This window comes from Cyclopterus lumpus, chromosome 9 (assembly GCF_009769545.1).
Source record: "Cyclopterus lumpus isolate fCycLum1 chromosome 9, fCycLum1.pri, whole genome shotgun sequence".
Taxonomy (NCBI): Eukaryota; Metazoa; Chordata; class Actinopteri; order Perciformes; family Cyclopteridae; genus Cyclopterus; species Cyclopterus lumpus.
In genome coordinates, this window is record NC_046974.1 from 7,801,044 (window position 1) to 7,817,209 (window position 16,166).

At 40.0% G+C, this 16,166-nt stretch overlaps 1 protein-coding gene across 1 annotated transcript in view; it reads left to right on the top strand.

Annotated features, from left to right (window-relative positions):
• tacr1a (tachykinin receptor 1a) overlaps positions 1-16,166 on the top strand; it is a 35,467-nt gene that overhangs the window by 16,601 nt on the left and 2,700 nt on the right. Inside the window, exons 3-4 of the mRNA XM_034541818.1 lie at positions 9,600-9,750; positions 11,238-11,434. Of these exons, the coding sequence (XP_034397709.1) occupies positions 9,600-9,750; positions 11,238-11,434 (348 nt within the window). The remainder of the gene's footprint in view (positions 1-9,599; positions 9,751-11,237; positions 11,435-16,166) is intronic.

The window sequence follows — 16,166 nt, forward strand, 5'->3', positions numbered from 1 at the left end:
ACCATACCCCCCCCACCCCCCCTGGCTGTTGTTGCTGCATGGCAGATATTGTGTACTTCAGGTCCCTAACCCACAATGGCCAAAGTATGAAAGCTGACTAGGGGAAAATGCAGTTGGATCATTGTCGGCCCGTCAGGCCTCCCTCCAAAGCATTGGATCATAATGCATGTAAACCGCAAACATGGCTATTGTTAGAACTCACAGCTGTCCAGCGAGCAGCTTGTGGAAGACTTTGGTGACGCGCAATTTGTGCTTTCTTTTTTTAGCTTTGTGCTTTCCTCCTAACCTTAAACCTTTGACTACGAAAAAAAAACCTTGATCCAAGTTGTATCGCAAACAGTAAATCAGCACCAAATAACCCCCTGAAAGTGAGAATGAACTAAATGTGTTCGTTTGCAGAATCGTCCTCATCATTCTATCTAGGAGGGAATATTTGCTTCTCATAAGAAAATAAATACAAAGACACTGACTGCTGAAGAAAGACACACACACACACGTACACACACACAGAGAGAGGAAATCACAGTCTGAGCACACTTGTCCTCTGTGATCCCTCTCTCCACTAAATTGGGCCTCACACGACATGAGCCTGAGATTAGTGCCAGTATGGCAGCGCGGAGCGAGGCGTCCTGTTACTTTGAGTATTCTCTTGCCTCGGCTGGCCGGCTAGGTCAAAAGAACAGCTGCCCTTCCTCCCAACACACACACATTCATTAATTATGTACACACACCCACATGTTTAAATAAGCAGACAATGTAATGCATAATTTAATTATGCATGTCAATATGCATTTCCTTCACATGACCCACACTGTAATGCTCATTTACTGTAAAATAGATGTTGATAGAGTTCACTTGATGAACTCAGCCAGCCACTCCTATTTGTTGCATTTGTATTCATATTCACACTTGTTCACATGTCTACACATGTTCACACACACACACACACACACGCGACAGCCAAGGACATAAAGTGACTGTGTGTATCATCTGTCAGTGTGTATGTGGCCTCTGTTGAAGGCAGTTTTATTGATTCAGCTTGTAAGACAGAAAGATGACATAGTTCCCTCAAGCGTCAGCCATCAGTGGAAGCTAAGGATCAGCTGGGGCCCAAGGGAGAGCTCTTACAAGGTAATACTTCATCTACAGCTGATGTGTTTTAAAAGAAGAAACTTGGAATGCAAGAAATTGTGTGCATAGAACTTTTTTGAAAAATAGTAGGATCAGTGCTTTTTTTACTAAGTGTGGGCCCACCTCTGGTATTACGGTAACAGTGGTGAAATGTATTTAATCAAGTAATCCACATTTCATACCACTTTATGCTTCTACTACAATTCAGAGATAAATTTGCTGTGTATGAATGGGTGAATGACATGTATTATGAAAGCGCTTTGAGTGGTCAGAAGACCAGAAAAGTCAATTTCCGAGTTTATTTCTCAATATGTATTTACAAGGTGTGATAAGTACGGTGGCCCTGAGAGCTCAACAGACTGCAAACTAGGAATGCATATCTGCTGCCGAAGAAATATATCAATAGTACCCAGTGTACTGCATTATGCATCAGCAAATATCTATTCTCTTTTTTCCAAGCTTTTCATGGTTAGTAGCTGATATTGTGAGCAGCAGCGCAGTAAACATCTCAACACTTTTGGGAATGTGTCCGTCGAGAAATGTTGGCAGAGACACGTTTCACATCTTTTATCATCAAATTGGTCGACAGTGAGCATTTGAAGCCAGACAAATGTTTTCAATCTCAGGAAAATCAAGAAACTGTCTTTTTTGTTAGTATTTTTCTGCAGTTGAAATAAACACACACACACACGCACACACACACACACACACACACACACACACACACACACACACACACACACACACAGCAACCTCTAACACCAGATGAAAATGTTGTGAAAAATACCGAACCATTGCTTCTGAAATTATAATAATCCAATTATACTAATGCGGTTTGAATGCTGACTTATTTTGTCACAGACTGAAAGAAAAGAACAAGCACAAAAAAAAAACACAAAAAAAACCCTGCTTACTTGTTTGTTGTATATGTGCATTTGTCCTGTTCAGTGTTGATGTATGGTGTGTGCCTCAGTGATATATATGTGCTCATACTGTAGGTACACTTTTCTTTTGCTTATATGTGAATTGTTTTTGTCCATACGTCACTGTCTGTCTATCGATGAATCTTAGTTGCATTATGTTATTGGAAATGTTGTAATTTCTGGCCGCCTTCAAACAATTTAATTAAGAATAAAGTATGCATTGCCTATAAAATTAATTTTGATATAGCTTTTATATTTTATTGTCATGCAACATTAAATTAAAGTAGATTTAATGTGTTTGTTTTAAACTTGTCAAGATGGGAACTCCGGGAAATGTTATCTTTAAGCTATATTTGTTCAAATGACTTCACATATGGCATAAAAGTTATATTTTAGTCTCAACAGACCATAGACTCTTCTTCAACTCATCCTCAGCTTTTATGACGGATATAATTGTACAATCTTATTGCAAAGTAGCTTGTTGCAGATTTTGCCACGACAACACCCTTCACAGCTGCATTCATGCAATCAAGTGAAATGCCTTAACAATACACACATGATCGCCTTTTCACTAATTATGTGACTTCTAAAACTACGTGTGTCCTATTAAAGAGATTGAATACTTATGTATGTACACATTTAAATTTCTGTTGTACACAAGCGTGCCAAACTTTCTGACCTCTCTTCTCTTAACATATTTTGGTTCCTTTATTTATTTAGTTATGGCACCATTGTTTATCGAGACACAGTCGAGCCAACATCCTAGCTGAGGTTGTTTATTTTAATGTGATGTTGGATGTGGTGCCAAGCGTCTTACCGCCTACACCCACTTTAATCATGTAAATCAGCAGGATCTGTAAATGAATCCTTCAACTATCTCTGCATGATTTACACTTTCACGATTCACTCTCTGGAGGACTAATAAGAAGGAGCATTTCAGAGAGAGTGCATTTGCCATTCAGATGGACATCTGGTGTCATTTCCAGAATTTTTCTTTTAGGAAGGTAGCTATTTTTAAATGAATGTGTCATTTATTAAGTCATCAACATATATTGAGCTTTTCAGTCAATCTAGTCTAGCCAAAACCCAAACATGTGGTACATTTAGTCATATTTGACATAAGATTGGATCTCATCTTGTGAAAAACACAGCTTGAAGAATTAAGAATAAAGCTTTGGTACTCCGAGTCCTCCTGACTGTTCTCAGGTGTGATGCGCAGGTCAGTCCAGTCCTCAACATGCAAACATATGCGTTAATCAGCCACTCTGACCCGACCCATCAGCAAACATTAAGTATTATTTTTATATATTATTATAATAAATTGTCAGTACTGAGGACAAGAAAGACAGAGACGGAGACAGAGAGTGTTTTTGAGACAAAGAGAGAGCAACAAGTAGAGGGGAAGAGAAGGTGCAAAGTGACAATTTAAAAAGATTTTGGTAACGTTTTGTATTTTTTAAAACTAAATTTGAGTTTCGTCTTTTTTTCTGAGTTTGAGTTGTCATTGTCTCATATTAGTCATGGGGGAAAAAGGTTGTTGACGAACATATGTCAATAGTCTTTGTTTAACAGCCTTAACCTAAAGATGGGAGCAACTGAGGAAGTCAGGTGATGAAGTATAAAGAGCGACAAAGTCCATGTAGGGAGGAGGTTGGAGTGGATGGATGGACCAAACCAACAGGACTTTCACCCAGTAGGAGGCTGTTCATGTCCCATCTGAAGCCAAAAGTCATTAAGTTGACTTACTTTATGTTGGGGAATTATTTTAAGTTACAGAAGAAACTACAAGTCACATACTATGTCACAAACGCATTGTTCCGTGACAAAGTTACTTATTTTAACCCAGACCATGATCGTTTACTAAACCTATCCAAGTAGAATCAGAATCTTTTATTGCCAAGTATGTTTTCACATACAAGGAATTTGTCATGGCGGGTGGTGCAACATTGGACAATAACATTAAAAAATCAACAACAATCAACACAGTGCAATAATTTAAACATATTAAATGTACAGAAGGATATAAAATAAAGTGCAGAGACTAACAGGTAACAGTAGTTATGTTTCAAAACGTTAATTACAAGTTTTAAATTGTCACATATGTTGTTTGGCAAACACAACTAATTCTGTTGTTTAGATTTGAGGACGTGTTGGTTTGAAACACAGTGGGAGTCGGCATCTTTCTTTACCCACAGCCTGATTCTGGAAAGTCACACTGAAATGGCAGATTTCTTTCAAAGAAATAAAGTAGGTTTGCTCATGACGGTGGCTTCAGAACACAGACATCTGAGAGCTGAGACATAACACAGGTGCTGTACTGAGAGGAGACTGTAAACGCTGATCTCTAACAAACAAATCCAGTGGGGAATAAATTGAATCTGGTTTCTTCAACATTTCCAAGAAATGGAGCTCGCGTTCAGCAAATGACAGATGTGATGCACAGTATGTTGCCTATATCGTTCCATCTGAACTCTTGAGAAGCACACACAAACACACCGACACCAGACACACACATTGACAAAAGGATTCACTCAAGCTTCTTAGAAGCTCACTTCTCCCATTGGTCACTTGTGTGCATACAAACCCCACCATGTCTGCTGGAAATAAGCTTTCCTTTTCTCTGAATTGATTCTCCTCAGCCTTGTGGTAAATGTTATCAGCGCCTTGTGTGAGCTGCTGCTGTGTGTGTGTTGGCTTTACTTAATACGTTAAATAGTGTTACATTTTGCCGGTGTCGCAGAATGCTTTGACGTCTTTGTTTAATTGTTAAAGACAAGATTAGACTTGACTGCGTTTCTCTTCTCCACTCGTGTGAAGAGAGACGGTGAGAAAAAAAGAAAGAAGGCGGTGCTGATAACATGAACGATGACTCTTTCCATTCAGCTCTGCCAGATAGCCGACATGCACGGCCATGATCGTAGAGTCCCAATTGCATACGCTTGAAATGTGGCAAGTTTAAAAATGTACAATACTGTTTTACAATTCAATACACAAAGGAGATGGAGGTGCTGCTCCACAACTGGGGGGGAAAAAAATCAAGCTAATTGCAGATGAGGGTGAGAAAGCGCAAGAAAGACAGTGTACAAGAAAAACATGAAGATGTATTTTCTTTTTTGCGTGACGTTTAACATCGTACAACAAAGCCACCGGTTAGTTGAAGTACATTGGTGCATATATATCGCATCATTTTCTGTCAGCGAAAATAGTTTTTCTCCATTTCCTGTATTAACTGTGGAATCAGTAGAGTATACGGCATTGTGATTACAGTAAATACTCTATACGTTTATGTTGTACGTGCAATCATCTGTGACTGATGTGCCCCTGCACGGCCTGGTTCATCCACGCAGGTGTTTTCACTTTGTTTCCTTGATTAGTCCTCTTCTCAAGACTGTGTGGGTGTGAACAGACTGTTACATCTCTCTCACTCTGTTACATCGCTCTCACTCTGTTGTTCCAGACTTTTGCCGGTTGAAATGTTCAACTTTTGACCTCCAAGCATTCAAGATGCAAGACACCAAACGTTAACACAAACCACGGAAGATAAAGGGATGCTTCTTTAGCAAGTGGACACAAAATGTAACTCTCTACGGTGAAGTCTCCACATTATTTGGCATTTGTTATGTTTTACAGTGTCATTTTTGAGCAGAGAAGACATTGTGACATATGTCACAATGTCTAATATATTCGATGTAAGAACCAAATATGGTGTTGGAAATAATCCAGAAATGTAATTCTTATTCTCTGTGCATGCATTGGGCGGCCCTGTACTAATATCCTGGGTTCAGGTATTTAGGTACAGACATCCTTGCTGTTGTCAGGTGTTTGACCACGGAAGAAAAAAGGGTTTCGACCACTTTTTCTTGACTTTTTATAAATGGTGTGTTTGATTGTTGGTGGAAGCAAAGAGACTTGGTTTATAAAAAGACTCTCAAAGAAGAACTAGTATGTAGAGCAACTTATATCAAAAGGTTAGGTTTGGTAACTTAGGCTGACGCGTGTCAAGCAGGTCACTCCTGGGAAAGACAGCACAGTAGTTGACTGGGCTCATAACACACTATATGATAGCTATTCGTAATTGTATTTAAATACAATTATACTTTCCATTTCCTTTTTAATTGATGGTTTATCATTTACAATATGCGCTTCCATTGTTGTGTGACATCAGACGAAGGTTTCTTTGTGACGTCGCGGTTGATGGATTTTCCCCAATTCACAAGTAGGAATTCTGACTTTGAGAGGCGTTCCATTGTCTTTTTTTCTCGTAGGAAGACATTTTTCTAATTCAGAGTTGTCAGGAACGCAGCATTAGTGTCATTGCTCAGGTTTGGTGACACGTGTTGCTGGACATTCGTGTGGAGAACGTAAGAAAATTGAAGACATCGTCCGAAATCATTGTATGAGGATACGTTGACCTGAGAAAAGGTTCAATCAGGAAACGTCATTGCAAACACCTGTCAGACAAGAGCAGGCAGTTCTGCAGTTGTTGTTTTTATTTCCTAAAGGCTGGTGTTAATAAACCAAACCTCCAAAAATATGATGTTTTTGACCAATCTATATTAAAGTAATCTTTCAAGCACTTGACTTTGACTGTAGAGTACTAGAAACTACTTCCTCAAGTTCCATTTAATAAGCACTTAAGATTAATTGACTTTATTGATGTTCTGTGTTTTATATCCACCTGCTGTCGAGGCAATCCAATCATGATAATTAGATTAGGATGAAAGAGGAAAAGATTGTGTTGAGTGCAAGCATACAAAAACTCCTTTCCCACAGAGAGGGCTTAAGAGGAATATTTTGTTTTTCTTTTCAAAAAAGTATCCATGGTATTATTTATTCAAAGACTGTTTGTTATCATTTCCGTAACTAGCACAAACAGATAGTAATCCAAAAATATTGTAGACCTTTGGCTTTCGTTGCATTGAATGATTTATTCAAACATTCTTCAAGCGAAAGACTAAACCTGACGAAGCGCTCGAGGCTCCGATATTATCTACACTATGTTTTGTGCTGTATTACATCTACGTTGCAGTGTATCTGCATGTGTGTGTTTCTCAGCGTGTGTTCATTTGTACTCCCGTGCTCCCGAGTGTTTAGCAAAATTAACATAATTGTAGTTAATTGCAGAGAAAATGGCCCGCCAGTCTCATCTGCACTGTTCGCAGAGGGGAAAACTGATGTGGTTGCTGGGGTCAGGGGGTCTTTCATCTCTGAACACGGTTAAATACGATATAAAGACTCTCTCTACATGGCCCAGAGTGATATACTACAATGTGGCACATTTTAACAGACATTAACGCTCCCACACGCGCACACACACAACACACACATAAGTATATAGACAGACCACAATACCCCTATTAACCAGCATACACACTGGACAAGGATTTAACAGGATCAAACGGTGTGTCTGTCTTCGATTACCAAATCATTAGCAAAATTCTGAAACTGTCAAAATGCATTACTTCATTAAGGGTTTAAATTCAGTGGACAGTTACTGGAGCAGGAGTCTAACTGATGCCCCTCGCATTTTTAATCATGTCACAAAGCGAAACTCTTTATCTTTCCTCTGGCAAACACTCTAAAGATGATTGATTCAGCCCTTCGTATTAAAACTTGCTAAATTAGTGCTTCAGAGTTAGGGGAAATTGACAGGCATAAAACTAATTATTCATAGGCAATTATTCTGTTAAACACCCACTGCCACGTCATTCAAAATAAACATTACACTGAATTTCAATTCAATTCAGTTTATTTTATACAGCCCAATATCACAAATTACAAATTGGCCTCAGAGGGCTTTAAAATCTGTACACATACGACATCCCTGTCCCAGGACCTCACACCGAATCAGGAAAAACTCCCCAAAAATAACCTTTCACAGGGAATAAAGGGAAGAAACCTTCAGGAGAGCAACAGAGGAGGATCCCTCTCCCCGGATGGACAGAAGCAATAGATGTCATGAGTACAGATGAACAGCATTACAGAGTTACGTAAACACATTACATGAATATGACAATGTACGAATGGACCTCCACAATCCATTAAAACAGAAGGAGGTAGAGAGGAGGCGGGGCACATCAGCAGGGCCAAGGCAGGAGGCCGGCTCACCAGGCATCAGACACAGCCAGGTCCGATGGACCTGAATGTTGCTGTCATGTCCAGCTCTGCACCCGGGTTAGGTTTCATGTTTTATGTTTCATTTTGGGGCATTCACCGTTCTCGTTTCTGCTTACCTGTTGTCTTTTCCTCTTCTGTCTCCGGTCATCTTTCATGGCCCCTGTCTGTAAGGCGTGTTCACAGTTTCAGTGTTGTTACATCTGATAGAATAGACATGCTTTTCCGACCCTAGTAAATAAAAAAGAGAATCTCATACAGACATATTTACTAAGCTGTTTCCGCACTGAAGAGATCAGTGAAATATCTCAACAACCATGAGACGGATTGTCATGAAATGTGGTACAGACCATCATGTCCCCCTCGGTTTTTGGTGATCCTGTCTTTTTTCATCCACCATCATCAGGCCAAAACTTGTAAACATTATATCTGCTAAATCAGACACAGCCAGGTCCGATGGACATGAATGTTGCTGTCATGTCCAGCTCTGCTCCCTGGTTAGGTTTCATGTTTTATGTTTCATTTTGGGGCATTCACCGTTCTCGTTACTGCTTCTTTACTTTCTGCCCTTGTGTGTTTCTAGCTTGTGGGACACTCTGGCTCGGCCCTGATTATTTTCACCTGTCCCTCGTTATCACCCTCATTTCATTGCTCCCCTTCCTGTGCCGGTTCCTCATATCTGCTTTAGTTATTTGCCTTGTGTTTTGGAAACATTTGTCTGTTGTTTTTGGGATGCCTACCGGTGTATCAGACCATGCCATCAAGGAAAGACCTTTTATTGAAACCTCTCTGTGTATCGGGTCTTGTCATTGAGTCCTTTGTCTGCCGATACCAGTGTCCTTGGTACTTATCTTTGGGATTTGCAATTTCCCCATTCCCTTTCTTAAAGCTCCATAACAAATACTGTTCTATATTAAAGGTGGATGAAAGAACCACACATTCTGATGTGTAACCACACCTTACACATCAGAATGTGTAAGGGGTCAGTCATCGTGACAACCTATAGAGAATTATCACCTGACTGCAGTTCCCCTAATAAGCTCTTCCGACCAATGAGCACATTTGAGTGAAAATACACCTGTTTTGGTCTCATTGCTTTCTTCTAGAAATAGCCTCATTTCTAGAACAGCATGCAGACAATGTTAAACTAACACCATCATGATGGGTACAAATGTAATCTTCTAAAATGTTGTTTTTGTTTATAACACACTGGTAAAGGGTCGATTTCCAGCATCCAGTATTCAGGAACTGTAAGAAAGGGTATTGGAACATCTGTACTAGCCTGATGTTCTATTCAAGCGTCATTTTAGGACTACATTCACGGTACCGGTAGGTTCCTTTTCTACAGGCTCAACTTGAGTCTCTTTGTACTACCAGTCAAAAAATATGTATATGATTTATTTATGATATGAGATATATGTCTTGTTGTAGGTACTATGTGTGCGTGGCCATCCTGATCTATTTCCTTCCTCTACTGGTGATGGGTTGTGCTTACCTGGTGGTGGGACTGACTCTCTGGGCCAGCGAAATCCCCGGAGACTCCTCTGACCGCTACAAGGAGCAGCTTACCGCCAAACGCAAGGTAACTCCCACTTTAGACAGCTACTCACAGTATTTAAATTGCAAACTAGTACAACAAGATTACTCCAAGCACAGCATATGCACTTTTATACACTGCAGCCTTGAACAGGACGTGGCTGCAATGTCGATGTCTGCCTTTATCTTTTCAAGTGATGAAATTAGCATTTCAGCACCATGACCTTGAAACAAAGACCTCTCTCCTTTCATCCTCTCTTCTTTGGTGGTTTCCCAGCCTACCTGTTGTCTTTTCCTCTTCTGTCTCCGGTCATCTTTCATGCCCCCTGTCTGTAAGGCGTGTTCACAGTTTCAGTGTTGTTACATCTGATAGAATAGACATGCTTTTCTGACCCTAGTAAATAAAAAAGAGAATCTCATACAGACATATTTACTAAGCTGTTTCTGCACTGAAGAGATCAGTGAAATATCTCAACAACCATGAGACGGATTGTCATGAAATGTGGTACAGACCATCATGTCCCCCTCGGTTTTTGGTGATCCTGTCTTTTTTCATCCACCATCATCAGGCCAAAACTTATATTATAAACATTATATCTGCTAAATACCACTATGTGTGCATGCTAATGTTAGCATTAAGATAAAGCTTCACTATGCCAACAGCATCACGGAGACTGTATGACTGTATGATCATACATGACTGTAGACATCCTAGTGTTCTTCTCTCCTACTGGCCATATAACCATATAGGATAGAGACTTGTACATGGGAGCAACTACATGTATGATCGTTTTATCAGAAGCTGCGGTGGGCAGAAATCTCTATTAGAAAAATAAACAATAACAGTCTTTTAAATACAATAACTCTCACTTTCCCGACTTCCTTTGTGATTGTAGAAATCCCTTGATCCTGTTACATGCGCAAGGACGCCAGTCCATCTTCTAATGAGGCACCCTCTCAGATCTTTTCCGTCTGTCCATGTACATTATTTTCAATTCATTGCCAGTAAGCACTGTCTGCTATTGACAGCGCAAATGATGTGCCTGTGAGTATTGGATTTCTATTTTGACGGACAGAGAGTTCAAAGCGGCGGCGCTTTTTCTGGACTGACAGATTTGTTGCTACTTGTTGAGCCAACAGAGAGGCTTGTTAAAGAAAGGCGAAGGAGAGAAGTCCTCCGGGGAGACAATCAATGCAGTGCAGTGTGCCTCATCATAAAATGCTTACAAAAACAAGCAGAAAACGTCTGTAACATTGTTGTGTGTGTTGGTTTTCCTGTACATGTTTTATATAAATTATACATTATTTATGGAGCAGGTATCCCGTTGGACCTTTTATGACAGGCTCATTGTACTGAGATGTTTTGATAACCCTTTTGTAGCATAAAGACTTTTTGCGATGTAAAAATAAAAATACTGGAGAGGCCAACTTGTAACCTCACGGCCCTGAAAAGTATGTCGACGCTGGCTTAATCCACAATGCACAGGGAAACAAAAATGAAGACAAAACAGTGTCATGTCATGTGTCCAACAGGTGGTGAAGATGATGATCGTGGTGGTGTGTACGTTTGCCATCTGCTGGCTTCCCTACCACGTCTTCTTCCTGCTGCACCAGGTCTTTCCTGCCATGTTTGAAGAAAGGTTTATCCAGCAGGTTTACCTGGCCATCATGTGGCTGGCTATGAGCTCCACCATGTACAACCCCATCATCTACTGCTGCCTCAACGACAGGTCAGTCAGCGCCTACACACATAAATATGAAACATATATCTTTTACTGACATTCACTGCAGAGAACTAGGCCTCTATTTGAGCCTGGCTTTATATTAGAGACAGTATTCTTGATCATATATTAGGAAGAAGCCTCCCCGTTGTATTATCTGCTCCAATTTTGATTTGTACATTTATCAAAAACAGTCATTCTATAATCACTACTGTGTAGTTTTAACGGATATTCTGTTCTCATTAATGTATTCATTACACAGAAATCAAAATGGCAAAACCCATAACACACTATAAAAATTAGAATCATGTGAAATCATGGAAGGCAGTGAGATAAAAAGTGTGGGTTTTTTTAGCTTAAATTTAAAAAGAAGCCCCAAACTCAACTGGCAGGGTGTTTCTGAGGCTCTCATCTCAGCAGAGAGACTTGAATATATTGTTGTTCTACAGGAATAAAATATTTTATTCAGGAGACCATTATGGGCCATGTAAGTATTTAAAAGAACCATGCAAACCGGTATAAAGAGGCTTAACCTGGGGGGATGTGTTTAAGCCTGTTTACTCTGGTTGAAAGTGCAGTAATCCAGGTGTGTTGACATAAAAGCTTCTTAAAGGCTGTTGCTTAAAGCTGTCGTCAATAAAGCTCTTCCTGCACAGACGTTACACCGTTAAAGCTTTCTTGTGACATGAATATTGCCTCCAAATCTTTGATAATGTTCAGCCAGACACAGTCAAAATTAAAACACAACTGTCCTCCAGTACACCCTAGCATATAATACACAAGACATAAAAAAGATTAATGTCAATTAATATAAAGCAACCATTTAAAAAAAAATACTCTTTAGAAAAAACAACATTTCAGGGTTTAATCTCCATTTGTAATACTCTAACTATATATCTGAATGTCCTCCGTCTCTTCATACACATGGATATCAGTTATTGATCTCCAAGACACCACCTTGATGACAGACAAAAGGCAAGAAATAAATGCAATGAATAAATCCTCGGGTACTTCAGAAGATTTGTGTACAGGCTTTTAGGTTGAAACATCTGACGTTTTTCAGTTTTATTAACTTTTCTAATGAAAGTGCAGCAAAGTAGAAGCACTTATGAATAAACACAGTACTGTTGGTAAGCACCAATTTTTATTCAAGTTGTGGTTGATGGTATTTGAGACTTGGTCATTTAAATACTGCAGAACATGTGAATCATTTCTAAAGTATTATTACTAATTAATTTCCTCCCTTGGTGTGGTGTTTATTTACACTATTCATAACTTCATGAATTGAATCATCTCACCATTAATTCATTACATGCTATCCTCATGTACATTTAAAAGATAATGAATAAGATAGAATCTTCATTTGTAAGTAATCACCAGGACAAGAAAATCAAATAAATAGTTTTGTCCTTTTGATAAGATACAGTGAGAATGTTGCTCCCCCTTTTTAAGAAAAGATTCAATTCAATTCAATTCAGTTTATTTTGTATAGCCCAATATCACAAATTACAAATTTGCCTCAGAGGGCTTTACAATCTGTACACATACGACATCCCTGTCACATCGAATCAGGAAAAACTCCCCAAAAATGACCTTTCACAGGGAAAAAAGGGAAGAAACCTTCAGGAGAGCAACAGAGGAGGATCCCTCTCCCCGGATGGACAGAAGCAATAGATGTCATGTGTACAGAATGAACATCATTTACAAAGTTACATAAACACATTACATGAATATGACAATGTATGAATGGAACTCCAATCCATGAAACAGAAGGAGGTAGAGAGGAGGGGGCGGGGCATCAGCAGGGCCAAGGTGGGAGGCCGGCTCACCAGGCATCAGACACCTCCAGGTCCAATGGACCCTATGAGACGTGAAGTCACAACGACTCCGGGGAGGAAGCAGAGTTAATAAGGTGCAATGGAGAGATGTAAATGTATCCATAAGGAGAGAGAGAAGAGGAGAGAGGTGCTCAGTGTATCCTAAAACATCCCCCAGCAGCCTATAAGCCTATAGCAGCATATCAAGGGGCTGGACCAGGGCAAACCTGATTCAGCCCTAACTATAAGCACTATCAAACAGGAAAGTCTTAAGTCTATTCTTGAATGAGGTGACTGTGTCTGCCTCCCGGACTGAAAGTGGAAGCTGGTTCCATAAAAGAGGAGCTTGATAACTGAAGGCTCTTGCTCCCATCCTACTTTTTAGGACTCTAGGAACCACAAGTAGCCCCACATTTAGTGAGCGCAGCTCTCTAGTGGGGCAATATGGTACTACAAGCTCCTTAAGATATGATGGTGCATCACCAATCAAGGCTTTGTAGGTGAGGAGAAGAATTTTAAATGTGATTCTTGATTTTACAGGGAGCCAGTGCAGCGCAGCTAATACAGGAGTAATGTGATCTCTTTTCTTAGTTTTTGTAAGTACACGAGCTGCAGCATTCTGGATCAACTGGAGGGATTTAAGAGACTTATTAGGGCAGCCTGATAATAAGGAGTTGCAGTAATCTAGTCTGGAAGTAACAAACGTGTGAACCAGCTTTTCTGCATCTTTTTGAGACAAGATGTGCCTGATTTTTGAAATGTTACGTAGATGAAAAAATGCAATCCTTGAGATTTGCTTAATGTGGGAGTTAAAGGACAAGTCTCGGTCAAAGATAACGCCTAGATTCTTTACAGTGGTGTTGGATGCGAGGGAAATGCCATCTACAGAAACCACATCACCAGATAATTGATCTCTGAGGTGTTCAGGGCCCAGTAAAATAACTTCAGTTTTGTCTGAGTTTAACATCAGGAAGTTGCAGGTCATCCATGTTTTTATGTCTTTAAGACATTCTTGAATTTTAGCGAGCTGGTTGGTCTCCTCTGGTTTGATCGATAGATATAATTGAGTATCGTCTGCATAGCATTGAAAGTTTATGCAGTGTTTCCTGATAATATTGCCCAAAGGAAGCATATATAAGGTAAATAAAATTGGTCCAAGCACAGAACCTTGTGGAACTCCGTGATTAACGTTGGTAGTCATTGAGGCTTCATCGTTTACAAATACAAATTGAGATCGATCTGATAAATAGGATTTAAACCAATTTAGTGCGGTACCTGAAATGCCAATCGACTGATCCAGTCTCTGTAATAGGATGTCATGATCAATGGTGTCGAACGCAGCACTAAGGTCTAATAATACCAGTACGGAGATGAGTCCTTTATCTGATGCAATTAGGAGGTCATTTGTAATTTTCACCAGTGCTGTCTCTGTGCTGTGGTGTTTTCTAAATCCTGACTGAAACTCCTCAAATAAACTATTCTGATGTAGGAAGTCGCACAACTGATTTGCGACTACTTTCTCAAGGATCTTAGAGAGGAAGGGAAGGTTAGAGATTGGTCTGTAGTTAGCCAACACCTCTGGATTAAGAGTGGGCTTTTTCAGGAGAGGTTTAATTACAGCTACTTTGAAGGAATGTGTTACATGGCCTGTTAGCAAAGACACATTAACAATATCCAGCAGAGAGGTGCCAATTAAAGGCAACACGTCTTTAAGCAGCCTCGTTGGGATGGGGTCTAAGAGACAGGTAGACGGTTTAGAAGTAGAAACCGTTGAGGACAATTGGTCTAGGTTAATGGGAGAAAAGCTATCCAAATATACACCAGGGCATACAGCCGTTTCCAAGGCCATTCCTCTTGATGACAGATCGGTAGTAGTTAAGGGCAAGAGAGCATCAATCTTGCCTCTAATAGTTAAAATCTTTTCATTGAAGAAGTTCATGAAGTCATTACTACTGAGAGCTGTGACTCTCTGTCAGCCTGGCTACAGTGCTAAAGAGAACCCTGGGGTTGTTCTTATTTTTCTCTATTACTGATGAGTAATAGGCTGCTCTGGCATTACGGAGAGCCTTTTTATATGTTTTAAGACTATCTCGCCAAACTAAGCGTGATTCTTCCAGATTGGTGGAACGCCATATGCTTTCAAGCTTTCGTGAAGTTTGCTTTAGGTCGCGGGTCTGAGGGTTATACCAGGGAGCAAACCTCCTTTGCCTCACTGTCTTTTTCTTCAGTGGGGCTATCAAGTCTAGTGTCATTCTCAGTGAGCCTGTAGCACTATCGACAATATGATCAATCTGGGACGGACTAAAGTTAGCACAGGAGTCCTCCGTCACATTGAGACGTGGTATTGAATCAAATGCAGAAGGAATCGCTTCTATAAATTTAGCTACAGCACTGTCAGTTAGACATCTGGTGTAGAAACTTTTGACTAACGGTGTACACTCCGGGAGTATAAACTCAAAAGTTATGAGGTAATGCTCTGACAGAAGAGGGTTCTGTGGGAAGACCTCCAAATGCTCAATGTCAATGCCATATGTAAGAACAAGGTTGAGGGTGTGGCCAAAGCAGTGAGTGGGTTTCTGTACTCTCTGACAGAAGCCAATCGAGTCCAACAATAAGATAAATGCAGTACTAAGGCAATCATTGTCAATATCCACATGAATATTAAAATCTCCTACAATAATAACCTTATCACTTTTAAGGACTAAACTTGATAAACACTCAGAAAATTCAGATATAAATTCTGAATATGGACCTGGTGGCCGGTACAGTATAACAAATAGAATTGGCTGTAATGTTTTACAGGTTGGATGTGAAAGACTAAGAACAAGGCTTTCAAATGAGTTGTAGTTTAGTTTAGGTTTAGGATTCATTAATAGGCTTGAGTCAAAGATGGCTGCTACTCCACCTCCTCGGCCGGTGCCTCG